We start from the raw sequence: 18,024 nt of genomic DNA on the forward strand, positions 1-18,024 counted from the left end.
CACACAAAATCCTATAAGATAGGTCTGTTACTATTTCCACTTACAATGCAAATTTGAGGATCAGAGAGATTAAAGAATTTGCTAGGGCCACATACTTAGTCAGTGGTGAAGCCTGGATCCAAACCTAGGTCTGTCTGTCTGCACAGCTCATGGGAAAAACCCTAGGCCACACTGATTCTCAGGTGTACTACATGCATAATAATTCAGATACATTTAGAGTAGGCCCTTATCTAATAGGATTTGTATGTACACACTTTTTTTTTTTTTTCTTAGACGGAGTCTCTCTGTCGCCCAGGCTGGAGTGCAATGGCACAGTCTCAGCTTACTGCATCCTCTACCTCCCGGATTCCAGCGATTCTTCTGCCTCAGCCTCCCAAGTAGCTAGGACTACAGGCGTGCGCCACCACCATGCCCGACTAATTTTTGTATTTTTAGTAGAGATGGGATGTCACCATATTGGCCAGGCTGGTCTTGAACTCCTGACCTCGTGATCTACCCACCTTGGCCTTCCAAAGTGCTGGGATTACAGGCGCGAGCCACCTTGCCCGGCCCACTGGTCTTTTTTTTTTTGAGACAAAGTCTCATTCTGTCACCCAGGCTAGAGTGCAGTGGCACAATTATGGCTCACTGCAGCCTCAACATCCTGGGTTCAAATGATCCTCCCACCTCAGTTCCCCAGGTAGCCGGGAGCACAGGCACGCGCCACCACACCCGGCTAACTTTTGTATTTTTCGTAGAGATGGGTTTTCAGCATGTTGCCCAGGCTGGTCTTGATCTCCTAGGCTCAAGCAATCCTCCCATCTCGGCCTTCCAAAGTGCTGGGATTACAGGCATGAGCCACTGCCCCCAGCCCGTATGAACACTTTTTACAATGTCTTTCATGAAGTTGTATCCAGTGCTTATTTCATAGTTTCAGAAGGAGGTTTTTATGGCCCAAGCAAGGATTCAAAGTGTTCCCTATGCACAAACTTATTAAGGAGTATTTCCTTTCATGTTGATAATGTGTATGGCCCACCTTTAGAACAACACATATTTGGAAATCTCCCTCCCACACTTATCATTCGTCACTCTGACTTGAGAAACTCAGACTGGGTCAGATCACTTGCTCATCTGGTAACTTAGGGCATACATATGCTTATGCAAACAACCCTGGATGAAGAGTAATAGGCCCATCAGAAATATTCAAGATTAGATGAGTATTTTAAAAGTGTTTTTAAATATATGTTATCTTGATTTGCTGACCCAATGACTGTGAGTCATTCTATCTTAGGTGATCCCTAAAGGGAGGCAACAAGGTACATGTGGAATAAGCATGTGGTTTTTTTTTTTTATTCACAGACCTCTCAAACTTATATTTCCTCACTTGTAAAATGAAGTGGTTATGAGTATTAAATGAGACGTGTTAAGGCAACCAACACCGTCTCTAATTTACTAATTGCACTTATTGTTAGATATCACTGGTGGCTTTCACAGTAAACTTGCACTTGGGAAATTAAACTGGTTTGGAAATGGGCCCTGATTCTGATTATAGTTAATACAGATACCTTCTGGAGTCAAGCAGACCTGTAGTTGTATTCTATCTTATGGACTTGGGAAAATTGCTTAACTTTTTAGCTTCAATTTCCTTACCTGTAAAAGGGATAATTCCCTCAGTGAGGTTGTTTTGAGGTTGAATGAAAAAGCACATAAAGGGCTTATCACTGTGCCTGATACATAGTAGGTTTGCTCAAAAACTTACACAAGGGACCTTACAGATCATTATTTTAAATGAGGACAAAACAGAGGTGACAAAAAAACTGAACTCATTCCATGGGTCAACATAAGGTCTGTTGGTGGAAAAAATTGGGTGTTGGCCCAAAAGGGGCAAGATGATATAATAAAGTGAGGTGTAGAGGTGAGAGTGTTTAAGTCAGGGAATAAGACCAGCATACACCCTTTTAAAATATGCCATCATTAATGAGCACCACTTGGTAAAAGAGTGAGATAACAGGCCAGGCGCAGTGGCTCACACCTGTAATCCCAGCACTTTTCGGAGGCTGAGGTGGGCAGATCACAAGGTCAAGAGATCGAGACCATCCTGGCCAACATGGTGAAACCCTGTCTCTGCTAAAAATACAAAAATTAGCCAGACATGGTGGCACACGCCTGCAGTCCCAGCTACTCAGGAGGCTGAGGCAGGAGAATCGCTTGAACCCGGGAGGTGGAGGTTGCAGTGAACCAAGATCGCACCACTGCACTCCAGCCTGGCAACAGAGTGAGACTCCGTCACACACACACAGAATGACATAACAGAATTACATCTGTGACTAGAGTTTAGAAAGAGGTGAAGTAGTTGGGGAGTAGGGAGAAGATGGATATTATAACAGGAGCTCAAGACAGGAGTGAAGTATAGCATAAATGATGGTCTAGATAGGAGCAAGACCTTGGGCTAGGTGGAGAAAAGACTATCATAAAATTTTGGAATTGGAAAGGACTAGCTCACATGCATGTTACAAATGAGGAAGTAGGCTTAGGAATTTAACCAGTATTTATAAACATTCTCCATTCAAGCTCAGTGGTTCTCAACCCTGACTGCATATTAGAATCACCTTGGGAACTATTTTTAAAAATGTTTTAGTTGCACAACAATATGAATATACTTAATATTACTGAGCCATATACTTAAAAATGGTTATGATGGTAAATTTTATGTGTATTTTACAATTAAAAATAAAATTTTTAAATTTAGTGTCTGGGCCCCATCTCTAGAATCACCATCATCTTAAAAAGCTTCCCAGGTGACACTGATAGGTGACTTGGGTTGAGAACCACTGTCATTGTTTACTAATCAATTAAATGACTTCCCTACTATCAGCCAGTTGCTGATTCAAGTAACACAAGCAATATGGCAACCTCATTAGACCTTCTGATGAATTATTTTCTATAACTCTATGACCTCATAGCCTCTCAAAGAGGCCCCAAGGATTTGGGCAATAGGGAAACCTAAGTGGACCTCTTTCAGAAACTGAACAGCTAGTTCCTACTTCGGTGGAATGGTAACATAAGATTGAGTTTGATGTGAACTCTCCATATAACCTCTTTATGCTTCTCCCCACCCTTCATAAGAGTTAACATTTATTAGGTGCTTATTGTGCCAGTTATTATGCTAGTGCTCTACAATGTCATTTAATTTTCACAAGCTTCTAAGTGATCATTACTTATCACCTTTCTGTGCTCCTTGACTGTCTTTAAAACTGTTTTCTTCCAGTGCCCAGCTTTATTCCTGGCATGTAGTAGGTATTAAATAAATCTGTTGAATAAATTAATGAGCCCCCACTTCACAGATACAGGAAGGGTACAAGAGGCTAAGCAACTTGTTAAAACTATACAGCTAATAACAAGTTGAACTGGTATGGGAAACCAGTTCTTGGCTCCAAAGCACACATTCTGAAATACTATTCTATGACTTCCGTCCTGTATAGTTTCTCCTGTACTATTTATGTTAGGAATCTTGTGTTTAAGTAGTACAAACACAATTTGAACAAGTTTAAGCAAAAATGGGAATTTATAAAGATAGGGTTGCCTCATAGAACCCAGGGATAATACAGGTGGGCCTTAGGAACAAATGAACCAGGTGTCTGAATACAGCCAGGATTTTTCATGTCTTCTCCTCCAGCTCAGTCAAATTCTCTGGGAACGTCCCTAAAGGATGGCTCCTGCTGCAACCATGAGGATAAGGTAGATAAGGTGGTAGAAAAGGGGTGCTGCAGAGACAGTCTAATAAATATTTACCTATAAACCTCCTCTTGGCTGTCCTATAAACATGCTATTTTCCCCATACCTACAATTCCCAAAATGCCAGCACCTAACATTAGCCATGTACAACTGCTGGTCTTATTCAACTACTGCATTCAGAAGCAATGGTATGGCAAGGACATATTTCCTCCTCTAGTTTGGTGACAATCTAAATATGGCTGCTCTTGCTCTTGATCTCACAACCTCTGATAAACTTAATTGCCACCAATAGATCTAATATGCAAGAATAGAGAAATAATTAGATAACCACAGTCAGAATGCCGTTTTAGGGGCCAGCACGGTAGCTCACGCCTATGATGCCAGCACTTTGGGAGGCAAAGGCGGGCAGATCACTTGAGGCCAACAGTTAGAGACCAGCTTGGCCAACATGGTGAAACACCATCTCTACTAAAACTACAAAAATTAGCCAGGCGTGGTGGCGTGTACCTGTAATCCCAGCTACTGGGGAGGCTGAGGCACAAGAATTGCTTGAGCCTGGGAGGCGGAGGTTGCAGTGAGCCCAGATCCCACCACTGCACTCCAGCTTGGGCGACAGAGTGAGACTCCGTCTCAAAAAAAAAAAAAAAAAGCCCATTAGGCCAGGCACAGTGGCTCACGCCTGTAATCCCAGCATTCTGGGAGGCCAAAAAAACTGAGGCCATCCTGGCCAACGTGGTGAAACTCTGTCTCTACTAAAAATACAAAAATTAGCTGGGTGTGGTGCCACATGCCTGCAGTCCCAGCTACTAGGGAAGATGAGGCAGGAGAATCACTTGAACCCAGGAGGCGGAGGTTGCAGTGAGCCAAGATCACGCCACTGCACTCCAGCCTGGCGACAGAACGAGACTTCATCTAAAAAAAAAAAAGCCTATTTAGGAAAGGAGGGGTCACACCATTATCAGCCACCAGGTCCATTTCCACCTGGATTGGAATAAAAGAAATTACAGGCATATAAAAAATGGCAACCAATTTACTGATGTACCTCTTTGCTTAACCAGTCTGGACATGGGCCTGAGAGTATGTTCTAGAAAAGCAGTGATTCTCAAACTCAAGAGTTCACCTAAAGGGCTATTAAGTAAGACCTGCAAAAACTCAGCAGGTACACTCAATTCAAACCCCTGCACTGAGACTTCACCAAACATTAGCATGGTTTCTGACAGTCTAAGATTGAATCCCTGAGAAGACCCAGCTCACTTTTTGTTTTGTTTTTTGAGACGGAGTCTCACTCTACTGAGCAGGCTGCAGTGCAGAGGCACAATCTCAGCTCACTGCAACCTCCACCTCCGAGGCTCAAGTGATTCTCGTGCCTCAGCCTCCCAAGTAGCTGGGATTACAGGCGTGCGCCACCAGGCCCGGCTAATTTTTGTGTTTTGAGTAGAGATGGGGTTTCGCCATGTTGGCCAGGCTGATCTCGAACTCTGACCTCGAGTGATCTGCCCGCCTCAGCCTCCCAAAGTGTGGGATTAACAGGCATGAGCCACTGTACCCAGCCCTAGCTCACTTTTGAATTCCCTGTCAGGAAAAACTTTCAGTTTGTTCTAGTCCACACCTGAGGATAGGCCTCAGCTTCTTTTTATTTATTTATTTATTTTTTTAAATTTTTATTTATTTTTTGAGATGGAGTCTCTCTCCGTCACCCAGGCTGGAGTACAGTGGTACAATCTCAGCTCACTGCAACCTCCACCTCCTGGGTTCAAGCAATTCACCTGCTTCAGCCTGCCCAGTAGCTGGGATTACAAGTTTGTGCCACCATGCCCGGCTAACTTTTTTGTATTTTTAATAGAGAAGGGGTTTCACCATGTTGGCCTGGCTGGTCTCCAACTCCTGACCTCAGGTGATCCACCTGCCTGGGCCTCCCAAAGTGCTGGGACTACAGGCGTGGGCCACCAAGCCTGGCCTGCTTCCCTTTCTTAGGGCATTTAGTAAAAAGGGGCTTAGAATTGTAAATCCTTCCTCTGTTCCTTTGAGATGTTTATGTATTTCCTACAAACTACAGAGTGTCTGTTTCTCAAGGGCCTAGAAGCCAGTCCTTTGAAATGTAGGGTAGGGCCTCTGTCTCCCAGTCTCTGGGAGGATAAAAATCTAACTTCAGTAATTGCCAGGTAGCAGACACAGCTGGCCTAATCACATTTACACCGACAAACCCTCTGTAATTTTTCACTTCCATGACTCTACTGAGTCCCTGCTTGCTTTCCCTCCCTACTCCCTCATTTTCCCTCTAAAATGCCCAGTAACCTCTGTGCAAATCAGAATGAAGCTCAGCTCTTTCCTCTTCTGTCAGTAGTTACTAAATAAAATCTGTCTTCACTGCTTTAACTAATGTTACTTAAACCACAGATTTCTGGCCCCACACTCAGAGTTTCTGATCCTGGAGGTCTGAGGTGAAGCCTGAAAATGTACATTTCTAATAGTTTGCAGGTGATGCTGATGTGCTTGCTCCAGAGACATACTTTTGAGAATCACTGCTCTGGTCGGGCACGGTGGCTCATGCCTGTAATCCCAGCGCTTTGGGAGGCCAAGGCGGGCAGATTACTTGAGGCCAGGAGTTCAAGACCACCCTGGCCAACATGGTGAAACCCCGTCTCTACTAAAAATACAAAAATTAGCCAGGCGTGCTGGCGCATGCCTGTAGTCCCAGCTACTCGGGAGGCTGAGGCAGAAGAATCGCTTGATTGCTTGAACCTGGGAGGTGTAGGTTGCGGTGAGCCGAGATCACACCACTGTACTCCAGCCTGGGCGACAGAGTGAGACTCCATCTCAAAAAAAAAAAAAAGAGAGAATCACTGCTCTGGCTGATCAATTATGGCCCCTATTCACAGATTTGATTTTCTAGTGATACAGCTTCTTTAAAACCTTATTTGACTGCCTGCTGGTTTCATTTGAGGGGACTCAGAATGCTAAAAACAAGTGCCAAGAATCTTGCCAAGTTAGGCTCTTTGAAGCTTCAGATCTGCTAAAGGGAATAGCCTGGATCATCCTGTTGTGGCTTCTATTCGTCACATTTAGGAGAGCTGGAGAACAAGGAGTACTACTTAGGAGGCAGATATAGATAACTTCGTTCCAATTGCCTTGATGCCAGTTTCCTAACTGGTGAAACCTTTGAGGCAAGATTGAGATTCTGCTGTAATTCAGCAAAGCCAATGAATATCTGACCCTCAGCAAATGCAGATCTCTTGATACAAGCAAAGTGGCTGCTGTTTTGAGTCCCAAGAGCAATAAGCAAATGCTTCACTGCCAAATAACACAGAATACCAACTTCCTTCCCATCAACTGATGCAGAGGTCTCTGATCTTATCTGTTCCACATTTTAGGGTCTCTACAAAAAATAAAGCCGAGGCTGCAGTGAGCTGTAATCACACTACTGCATTATCTGGAACCTGGGACTTGAACACAATGCAGACTCTATTTCTCACCTCTGCTCTTCTCGGAAAGTCTGTATTTTTTCTCTCTTTCTGCAGACCAGCATCTTTCACTTCTGTCCCTCTGGTGGGAAAATTAGTTGACAGCTTCCAAGCTTTACAATTAGAGAAAAGCTGATATCTCTGGTCCAATTCCAAATTTCTAGAAAATGAGATTTTGATTGCCCCAGGTTGGATTAGGTGCCCACCTCTGACCCAATAAGCTATGGTTATAGGAACATGACAGTTTTTGTCATAACCCTATAAATGTGGGAAGGGGAGGGTCAATTCCCGGAAAAGAGGGCCTAGGCAGACAGTCCCACAGGTGTCCATTATACTAAAAAACCTCCATTCCTTCCATCCTTCATCCCTTCAAGCCACTGCTCTCTCCTTTCACTGCTTGCTTTCAAGAGTTAACTATGTACACTGCCTTGCCATCTACTTATTCTTTGACAATCTGGCTTGTTCCATCTCCACTATTTTAGAATTTCTTTTATGTAGCTTGAAGCTTTTTTGCTTTTGCATCCTAATAGAGTATTCCCCTATCTCATTTATCCTGATAACTCTTGGGTTCTGCACTTCTGTATTCTAACTCTGCCTGCCATTATCTCCTACCTTCCAGTAAGTTCCAAGCCAGATCTGGCTACTACTCATTTCAGATCTTGTTTTCTGCTCTATTCCTGCTGAAAGAGTGGGCCAGCCCTAAAAGCCAGAAAGAAGACAGGCACTGCATCTGTTTCATCTCAGTATGTTGAAAATACATTTTTCAAAAGATTATGACTCTATACACATGAAATTAGAGCCCTTGCAGCTATTTAGAAAAGCTCCCGACAGACTAAAACACAACGAAGTTTGGAAACCAAAGGCCCTAACCATAGGACATAGATCTGGGAGTACCAAAAAGGGACAACTTGTAATGTAATTTGTGTTGGTAATTATCTCCCTGCCCAAAGAGATGCTTAGGGCAAGGATATTCGATTTTATTTTTGTCTCTGCATTGCCTTAGGCAAGTAAATAATGTAAGTTTTTCTTTTTCTTTATTTTTTTTGAGATGGAGTCTGGCTCTGTCACCAGGCTGGAGTACAGTGACGTGATCTTGGCTCACTGCAACCCCCACCTCCCAGGTTCAAGCTATTCTCCTGCCTCAGCCTCCCGAGTAGCTGGGATTACAGGCACGCGCCACCACACCTGGCTAATTTTTTATTTTTAGTAGAAACGGGGTTTCACCATGTTGGCCACTATGGTCTCCATTTCCTGACCTCGTGATCCGACCGCCTCGGAGGGATTACAGGCGTGAGCCACCGCGCCCGACCACTTACGTCTTTCTTAATTGGGAGCAACAGCTCTTTTACATATCATCTTTCCACTAAGGGGAAAATCCTCCCTCCCGGGGAGTTTTAGCTCACTTTAGCTGAGTTCAGTCAATCCACTCTAACTTCCATTCCCATGATGCATCAATCCTTCCCCCAAAACTCTTTTTCCAGGAAAAAGCAGTAAATAACCTAAGCAGCTCAGTGAGATGCAAGGAGCTGGAATGCAACTCCTAAACACTCATCATCACGCCCCGCTTCCTGAGACCCTGTGAGCACAAGGGCTGAGAAGGGTGGTATTCTGGTTCCTCGACTACATCCCAAGGCCATAGAGAAGACTACAACTACCAAGATGCCCCTCTCCCCGCTCCGCCCCCTCCTCGCTCCCCTTCCTCCAGCTAGAAAGCGTGTACCACCGAGAAGACGAGGCAACATGGCTCCCGGAGGTGGAAGAAAGAGGCTTCACCCTTTCTAAAGCGCGAAGAAGAGCGACCGGAAAGGAGAAAAAAGAGAAGTGACTAGAGCCCATCCTCGCTTTTATCCTCCCAGCCTCTCCCCGGTCCGGTCTGCCTCTCCCCTTCTCTCCACCCAAATCCAATTTGTGGTTTCCTCCTCTCCCCGCCCTCATTCCCTCGCTTCCTCACCCCTCCCCTCGGGAATCCTTTTCCCGCCCCCCTTTGCCCCCCGCGGAGTGCGCACGCGCCCGCCCCCAGCTTCGCGCCCAGATCGTCGCCTAGCCTGCTCGCGCAGCCGCTGTCTCGTCTGCCCACCGACGAAGCATGGGTGTCCAGGGCTTCCAAGAGTTCCTGGAGAAGCGCTGTCCCGGGGCCGTGGTGCCCGTGGACCTCCTCAAACTCGCGCGCACGGTCTCGCGCCAGCAGCAGCAGCAGCACTTGCACCGCCAGCTGCCGCCGACTGCCGCCCTAGCGCCCGGGGCTCCACGCGCCGCCAGGGGCTCTGCGCCTCTGCAACCGCCGCTTCCGCCCGCTGCCTTGGGTGCCTACTCCGGGGGCGCGGGGCCGACTCGGCACCATCACCCCGCTCACCACTTCCACCATCACGGCCAGGCGCAGCCCGGGTTGCACCCTCCGCTGCCGCCGCCGCCCCCTCCGCTGCCCGGGGCCCGGGTGCTGGTGGACGCCGGCTCGGCGCTGCCGCGGCTCTATGGCGGCTACCAGACGGATTGGGTGTGTGGCGGCCAATGGAACGCCATGCTGGGCTACTTGTCAGCGCTGTGCCAGGCTTGTGCCTATCCTGGCGGCGACGGCCTGGAGCTCGTGGTCATGTTCCCGGGGGGCCTGGGCAAGGACCGGCTGGCCGAGTGGGGCCGTCGGTGCCAGGCCGAGCGGCAGACAGCGCAACTGATCGTGGGACACGTGGGCAACAAGGGCACCCCTCCACCGCGGGCCTGGTTCCTGCCACCGGCCTGCCTGAGCCACTGCGTGAGGCTAGCACTCATCCGCTTCCGGGTCAAGGTGAGGGAGGGGCCGGATCTTAAATAATAAGCCCCACACCTATTCCCTCCCAACTAAATACCTAACCACCTACCCACTTACCCACTGCCCTGCCTCCCATCTACCCACCCACCTACCCGCCCAACAGCTAACCTACCTGCCTAACTACCCTCTACCATTTTATCCATTTACCTCCCCCCTTCATACTACCCCCTACGGATTCACTCACCTACATGGCCATATCTCTACTCATGTCATCCCAGTGGCTCCCTTTAGGTTCCCATATCCAATTGGCCTACCACTAGGTTTCAGCAGAATCTAGTCAGGATTTCTTTTGTAGCCTCACCTTTCTCCTGCTGTCTTCTGCCTCAAACTGAAATGCCTTTACCCTGCTTTTTCCAGTTGACATCTCTCTCCTGTATCTCTTTCCAACCTCGCAGTAAATCACTTAAGCAGGTGTGAACTGAATACCTTTCTTCTACATTGTTTTTCCGTCTTCACCCACTGCTGCTTTTTTACCCATCTGTCCATTCAGCCTTTCTCATTTCAACATGCATCTTCTTCCTCCTGCCTTAGCCTAAACACATAAACAAAAACCCACTGATTCAGTCACTGTTCAACAAGTATTAACGCACTGAGTGTAAGAGTTTTAAAGACATGTGAGACACTGCTCATACCCTTGGAAAGTTAAATGTATACACATGAAACATTTAATTATAGCAATGTGTGATTATGCCTTATGGTCCAGACAGTAAGTACAGTTCCTGTTTTCTGTATGTGGGGTTGGTGGGATATCTTTGGACTAAAGTGGTCAGGGGAGGCTTCCCTGAAGAAGTCGGACCTCACCTGGGTCTTCAAAGATGGATTGGATTTGAATGAGTCACAAGCTTGGGAGGAGGTTGCTTTAAGTGGGAGGAAGAAAATGAGCAGAAGCAAAAAGGAGTATCAAGTGTGCAAGGCCCCATAGGCAGTTACGTCCAATCTGCATGTAGTTGGGTCACTGCATATGGGGCCTGGGGAACAGCTTGGCAGCATCCCCAGTTCTTGGCACCACTGCTGCTGCTCTGTTGCTTTCCCATACTCTTAGGTTTCAAGTTCCTACGTGTAGAGAATAGCAAGGCTGGGGAAGTAAAGGAGGTGGGCAGGAAGAAGAAAAAGAAAAGTAGTACAGGGTTGGATAGAACGAAACCGCAAACCTATTTCCCCAACCAAGGTTCCTGGGGGTTGTCCTTACAGTTAGACAGAACAGGGGATTGTGGGAATCACTTAAGAAGTGGTGTCTGCTGGAGTAATGAGAAGGAAACAAGTTTTAGCTCAGAGACTAAAAGACCTAAACAGAGAAGCTTGCAGTGGTTATAAAGGTTGTGTCTAGAGTTCAGTCTTGCTAGACTCGTTCTCAGCATCAAATCTGTGCCTAGAGTGCCTAGATTATAGTTGTTTTAGTTTAAACACATCCAAAAGTGAGCTATCTCATACAAGGTTAAAAAAAAAAAGGCACACATTTGCTTGCTCTTCCGACTGAACATTTTAAGGTAGATTCTTTATTCATGGCCATTCTTTCCACTTTGTTTTCACTGCTACCACCCAGGCTTGTAAGGAATTTTTAACCTCTTTATTAACCTGATTGCTGGCAATAGTGACCACATTGATGGAATATTTACTATGTGTTAGGTGCCGCTCTATGCGCTTCTTTTAAAAAAATTACCTCATCATCCTCGCAATAACCTGTGAAGCAGTATTATCCCTGTTTTCTAAATGAGGAAACTGAGGCACGGGCTTAGAAACTTGCCCAAAGTCACCAAGAGATAAGTAGCAGGGCTGAGATTTGTGCCTATGTGGTCTTCCTCCAAAGCTCATACTCTAAACAACAGTGCTGCTATAAAATGAATCTTTCTAAAGTGCCACTGTGATTAGATCATTTCCCCACTCAGCTAAACTCTTCCTTGGCTCCTGGTTAAAGACGGTTCAGGTCATTAACTCACTCTTTTATTAGAGTGCTTGCTGTAGGCTAAGTACTAGCTGCTTGCTGAGGACTGAGAGGTAAATAAGGGGACCCTGTCCTCAAGGAGGGCAAGGTTTAGTGAAAGAGATAATAAATTGCAGATACTGTGGCCTAATTGCAAATGATGAAAAATGTGGCCCCTATAGGGGGCATGGTTAATTCTGATTAAGGGAGTGAAAGTTGGGGAAGGCTTCACGGATTGGTGCTAAGCCATGAAGAGGACTGAAGAGAGTTCAGATAGTGGACAAGGGTGTGGAGACCCGAATAGCCAGTTATGAGCTCTGAATAGATTTTGATTGGAGGTTGGCAGGAGGGTTGAACACTGAGTATGGGTTTGTGGTTTCCAAAGTTTTTTTTGTTTATATACCCCATCAGTCAAAATCTTTTGAGAAGCAGCCCTTAGTGTATTTTTGTCGTACTTCACCACACAGTCTCATTTTCAAAATCCCAGCAGTTAATAAAAAAGATGGATTGAGTAGATAGATATGTGATAAATAAGGTATAGTAAAAATAGTAGAATCTCAGTCGTGGGTATTCAGATGTTCACTGTAAAATTATTTCAACTTTGCCATATGTTTGAAGTTTTTCATAATAAAAATGTTGGGGAAAAATTCCCAGCAGTTCTCTCTAGTCCTTAGAAGCACTCTTGGGGAATGTATAAATCTTATTCCCTGTGCTAGATTATAAACAAACTCTGATCTTTTTGTATTCTCCATAATGTCCTGTGTACTTTGGGTGCAGAGTACCTTGTTTTTTTCCATGATGAATAGATCAATGATCCTAAGAGAATGGATTGTAGAAGTGACTTTTTAAGAGTGTAGTGTGGCTCTTAATATAATGGATTTAAGACCAGCTCTAAAATTGCATCTCTAAAGTGTCTGTCGATGTTATCAATGAGTGAAGTTCTCTCCCGGTTTTTGTTTTTATTGGAGTGATGAAGAACTCCCTGGATTGTAGCACAGACTTGAAAGGTATTAATAACCGATTGTGGTTTCCCTTTTCAGAGGAATGTTCTACTGTCTTGAAGGTGGGAATTTTTCACTTGGATGATTTGCATGCCTACTATTTCTTTTGACTGAATGTCAGTGTCTCAGAACAGAACCCACTACTGTATCTCTCCCCTCTTTGGTTTTGTTCTTCGGGCTAGACCACAAGATGGACCTTTATTCCCAGTCTCATTTTCATTTGTGATACAGAAAGTAGAGGTGGAAGGATTAAATAATAGATAAGTTGCTGGGTTGTCTGTTTAGTTTTAGACAACTTCGGACTTACCATGAAAAGATCCAGTGTATATTGTTGGGATGAATTTTTTGATTTGGTTGGTTTCATTTATATGCTCTGCAAACCTTTGTAAATGATAATCAGTAGAAGGAAAATTAAGTAAACCCACAAATTGCTTGCCTGATTGCTTCCTAAGGGTCTCAGAAGTAGAGCAACCTAAAGCAGTTTTAGATTGTGATTCAGGAGATAATTTAGGGTGATTAAGGGAATGAATGCTTTGTTTTAATGGTTACTGTGTAATTAGAAAAAAAATGATCAGCACATCAAACTCACCATTTCGCAGCTATACTTTTTTAGAATGATTATGATTACATAAAATGAGTTGATTTAAAGAAAGATATTAAGTTGCAGTACTTGGATATGGCAGAAATCATGTTGGTGGTATATGAATAACCAGACTTTGAGAACAGGTATCATTTTGTGCTTTGGTTCTCTAGAATACGATAAAGCAATGGCTGCTATGCCTCCTGATTATTTACTTACCATTAGTCATAGACATTCTGAAAAGTTAATGACTTTTCTAGATGCTCTGGTGGTTGGAAAATAATCAAAATAATAATTACTTCTTAGGCAATAAGTTGTATATTAAAAGCTTTAAAAATATCTCATTTAATCCTCAAGAGCTTGCAAGGTGTATGGTATTCTCCCCCATTTTACAGTTGAGTAACTGAGATAACCAAGAGGTAAAATAATTTTTCTTTGTTCTAAGTACTAGTAAGTGGTGGATAAAAATTACTGTTCTGGGTTTATATTGCTCAAAGTTTACACAATCCCACCACCCTGTTTCCTTCATTTTGTACATTCTTGTGTATGATTGTACACTGTTACTGGCTAGATAATATGTATAGATACATGAAGACAAACAATCATAAGTAGATTTTTTGAGCACTTAGTTTGTGCCAGCATTGCTAAATGTACAATACTGCCAATACAAGGCAAATGTGTAAGCTAAGTGCCAAGTAAGTGAATCATACAGTGATGTTATAGGAATTCAAAAGTAGTAATCCCTGTCCTTTCTACAGTTTCAGTCTCTGCCTCTCTGGTTTCTTTCACTTACAGCATGCACAAATAATCTTTGAAAAACAAAAACTTCCCCTTTATTTTCTAATTCCTTTGAGCCATTATCTTTATCTCCTTTCTTCCCTATTCACCATTATTCTTAAAGAAGCAGATTGTATTAATTCCCATTTCCTAGCCTAGTGCTACTTTATATCTGATGTCACCACTCTGAAGCTGCTGCACGCATTTCCATTCTTAGCCTTTCTTGGTCCTCTTTAAGATCATTAATATCAAGCCATCCTACTCTTGAACTATCTTCCTTGGATTTCACAGTTCAACTCACTTCTGATTCTCCTTGTAACCCTCTAGTTCTTTCTTCTTTTTTCCTTATTCCTCTTCTGCCTGCTTCTTTAAATGTTGGTGCCCTCAAGGCTTCTGTCGTGGTCATATTCTTCTACTTTTGTTTCCTGAGCAATCTCATCCATTATGGTGGCTTTAAGTATTAATTAAATTCTGATGATTCCTGTTGCTCTGTCTCTACCCTCGACCTCTCTCATGAGCTTTCAGCACATCTTTTCAGCTCTCTACTACTTGATGTCTTTTAGGTCACTTAAACTAAAAACTACCCAAAATGGAACTCATTATGTTTCCCCAAAACTTGTTCCACTTCTGGTACTCTCTATTTCTGTGAATGGTGTCTTTCATCACTTTCAAGCCAGAAGCTGTGGAGTCCTCAATTCTTCACTCTCCTGTCACTTCCCACATTTACTTGGTCATTGGATCCTTTGAATTCTACGTTAGAAATGTCTCCTGAGTCCAGCTACTTCTGTCTGTTTCCACCCCCGTTGCTTTAGTTCAGGCTGCCAAAATTTCTTATCTGAACCAGGAAGACAGTGTCAACTTGTTCCTTTACCATAACACTCTCTGGACTCCATCTGCCATATTGCTGCCAGAGACACCATTCTGAAAACAGAAGCTGACTCTGTTATATGCACAAAGGTGTATTTTCCTACCCTACCGAGTCCAAACTTCTGAGCATGGCAGACAGTGCCCTTCACAATCTGATCCCAAACTCCCTCCAGACTTACCTGGTGCTCACCTCTGGCCACCCCTGTTCCAACCATTCTGTATTTTCTTAGTTTCCTAGACTAAGAAACCGTGTCCTCTCTCATAGTATTTTTCTTATGTTTATCTTGACCTTTGCATAGCAAATTCCCCCTTATTCCTGCTCAAAAGTTATCGTTATAGAATCTTTCCTAGCCAACCTCTGTCAGCTGTGGTAAATTAAGCCTTCCCTTTACTACCAGAGTACTCTGTTCTTACCTCTCTCATGTTTTTTTCTCTTTCATAGTATTTTCATATCGCTTAATTCTCTTTTAAATGAGTTTCAAGAGGGCAGAGATTTGCTCTAGGACTTGACATATATAAAATAATGTTTGCTGTGAGAGAGAGAGATTGGTTGGTTTACCTTTACTGACTGAATCACTGTAGAGGGCTTTACAGGTCAGATAAAGAAGAATTTAGAATCAGTGCTATACAATGTTATATATTAATTCCATCTAAATAAACTCAGATTGCAAACTGAATTGCCGAACTCCTGTTACTCAGAAGTTTTGTAGCTGCTTAGCAATGCACTTATAGAATATATTCCCTTTTGATGGTAGTAATAATAGCTACCACATGGGCGAGGTACCTCACCAATATTCATTTAATTCTCACAATTACCCAACAGGAGAGGTATTAATCTCTATTTTTTCCTCTACTCCTGTGACAGATTAAATCAATCTCTCTCTTTTGTTTTTATTTTGTTTTTTGTTTGTTTTGTTTTGTTTTTTGTTTTTTGAGGCAGAGCCTTGTTCTGTGGCCCAGATTGGAGTACAGTGGCGTGATCTTGGCTCACTACAACCTCCACCTCCTGGGTTCAAGCAATTCTCGTGCGTCAGCCTCCCAAGTAGCTGGGACTGCAGGCGCATGCCACCACACCCAACTAATTTTTCTATTTTTAGTAGAGACGGAGTTTCACCATGTTGGCCAGACTGGTTTCGAACTCCTGACCTCAGGTAATCCGCCTGCGTCGGCCACCCAAAGTGCTGGGATTACAGGCGTGAGCCACCACGCCCGGCCTAAATCTCTACTTTTTATAGCAAAAAAAAAAACAGGCTCAGTGTAATCACTGGCCCAAGGTTGCACTGCTAGAACATGGTTGGACCAAGATTTGGACCTAAAGATATTTGACACCAAAATCCTTCATCTTTAACATATCTCAGAACAGTGTAATTGCATTTTTATAGTTATATTTTAATAACTTTTTCCAGAACATTTTTTCCTATATTTAGTTTGTGTAGCATAATGGCTGACAACACAGGCCTTGGAGCCAGACTGCCTGGGTTTAGATCCCTGTTCCTCTAAGTACTCATTATGTAAGCTTAGGCAAGTTACTTACTCTGTGCCTCAGTTTAACAATAATACCTACATCACAAATTTTGTTGTGAGTGTTAAATGATTTAAGTAATATGCTTAGAACATTATATGGCACGTAGTAAATGCCATATAAATGCCAGCTGCTATTATATTGACTAAAATATCTTGTAGCAGGGCATGGTGGTGCACACCTGTAGTCTCAGCTACTCAGGAGGCTGAGGCAGGAGGATCGCTTGAGCCTGAGAGGTTGAGGTTGCACTGAGCTGAGATCGCACCACTGCACTGCAGCCTGGGTGACAGAGTTAAGACCCTGTATAAAAAAAAAAAAATACAAAATATCTTGTGCACCTAGTAGGTTGGACATTGATCACCTCACTCTCATGCTTTAAGCTTAGTATGGCATGCCATGGCATGCCTTCATGATCTGCCCACCATTATCTAGCCCAATGTTACCCCATTTTTCTTATCAGGACAATGCTTTTCAGTTCAGTTAATATTTTTGAGCACCTGTTCTGTGCCAGACACTATTCTAAGTACTATGAACAATAGAATTAATTTACTCAGACTATGTTTATTGGACTCCTGTGTGCCAGGCAAAGTTCAAGATTATGAGGATACAGCAGTGAATAAAACAGATTTCTGACCTCATGAAACATATTCTAATGAAGAAGATAGACAACAAACAAGATAAATAGGCAAAATATGTTTTGTGACATAGGAAATGCTGTGGAGAAAATGAAGTAGGGAAGTGAGATAAGGAGTGTTGAAGTCAGGGGTACAAAGCATGGTACCCTACCCTTCCTCTGTAGAGGAAACAAGGAAGAAAGTACTTACGATATAAGTCCCCAGGATCCTTTCTCTGGCCCTTGTCATTAGGCCCAGGGACATAACCAATAGAAGTGGCAGAAACCAGGATTTGCATACCAGAAGCAAAACCCTTGCCCGTTCATCTGTATCACATGAGGAAATTACAAAGGTTATGGCAAGGATGGCAAACTGGCAGCCCATAGGCCTTATGTGGCCCATTCATGTATTTTTGCATTGGCCCACATATTTTTTTCCTTTTCTTTTTGAAAGAACTTCATTTATTTTCATTGATCAATAGTGTTCACCAGGATCTGAAATCAAATAATGCACTTGGACTGAATATTAAGGCATCATCTAATTATATGAATTGAATGATTATCATTTCCTGCTGTCGTTTAACTTGCATTATTTTTTAACAAGTTCGAATTTGTTGCCAACTTTTAAAAATAGAGAAATGTTGCAAAACAGTCTCTTTCCAACTACTGAAATATCAGATCCTCTGGCAATACTGCTTAACCCCTTTTGGTGAACCACATGGTCTTCATTTATTGGTCTCTACAGCTCCATGGTGTCTCCCT

At 43.6% G+C, this 18,024-nt stretch overlaps 1 protein-coding gene across 4 annotated transcripts in view; it reads left to right on the plus strand.

Moving 5' to 3' along the window:
• Nucleotides 1–9,154: 9,154 nt before the first annotated feature.
• Nucleotides 9,155–18,024, plus strand: part of FAM120C (family with sequence similarity 120 member C) — a 119,104-nt gene continuing 110,234 nt past the window's right edge. For all 4 annotated transcript variants that reach the window (XM_007991793.3, XM_037994928.2, XM_037994929.2 and 1 more), the window contains exon 1: nt 9,155–9,957. In XM_007991793.3, the coding sequence (XP_007989984.1) occupies nt 9,262–9,957 (696 nt within the window). In that variant the 5' untranslated portion in view covers nt 9,155–9,261. The remainder of the gene's footprint in view (nt 9,958–18,024) is intronic.

This window comes from Chlorocebus sabaeus, chromosome X, assembly GCF_047675955.1.
Source record: "Chlorocebus sabaeus isolate Y175 chromosome X, mChlSab1.0.hap1, whole genome shotgun sequence".
NCBI classification, from domain to species: Eukaryota; Metazoa; Chordata; class Mammalia; order Primates; family Cercopithecidae; genus Chlorocebus; species Chlorocebus sabaeus.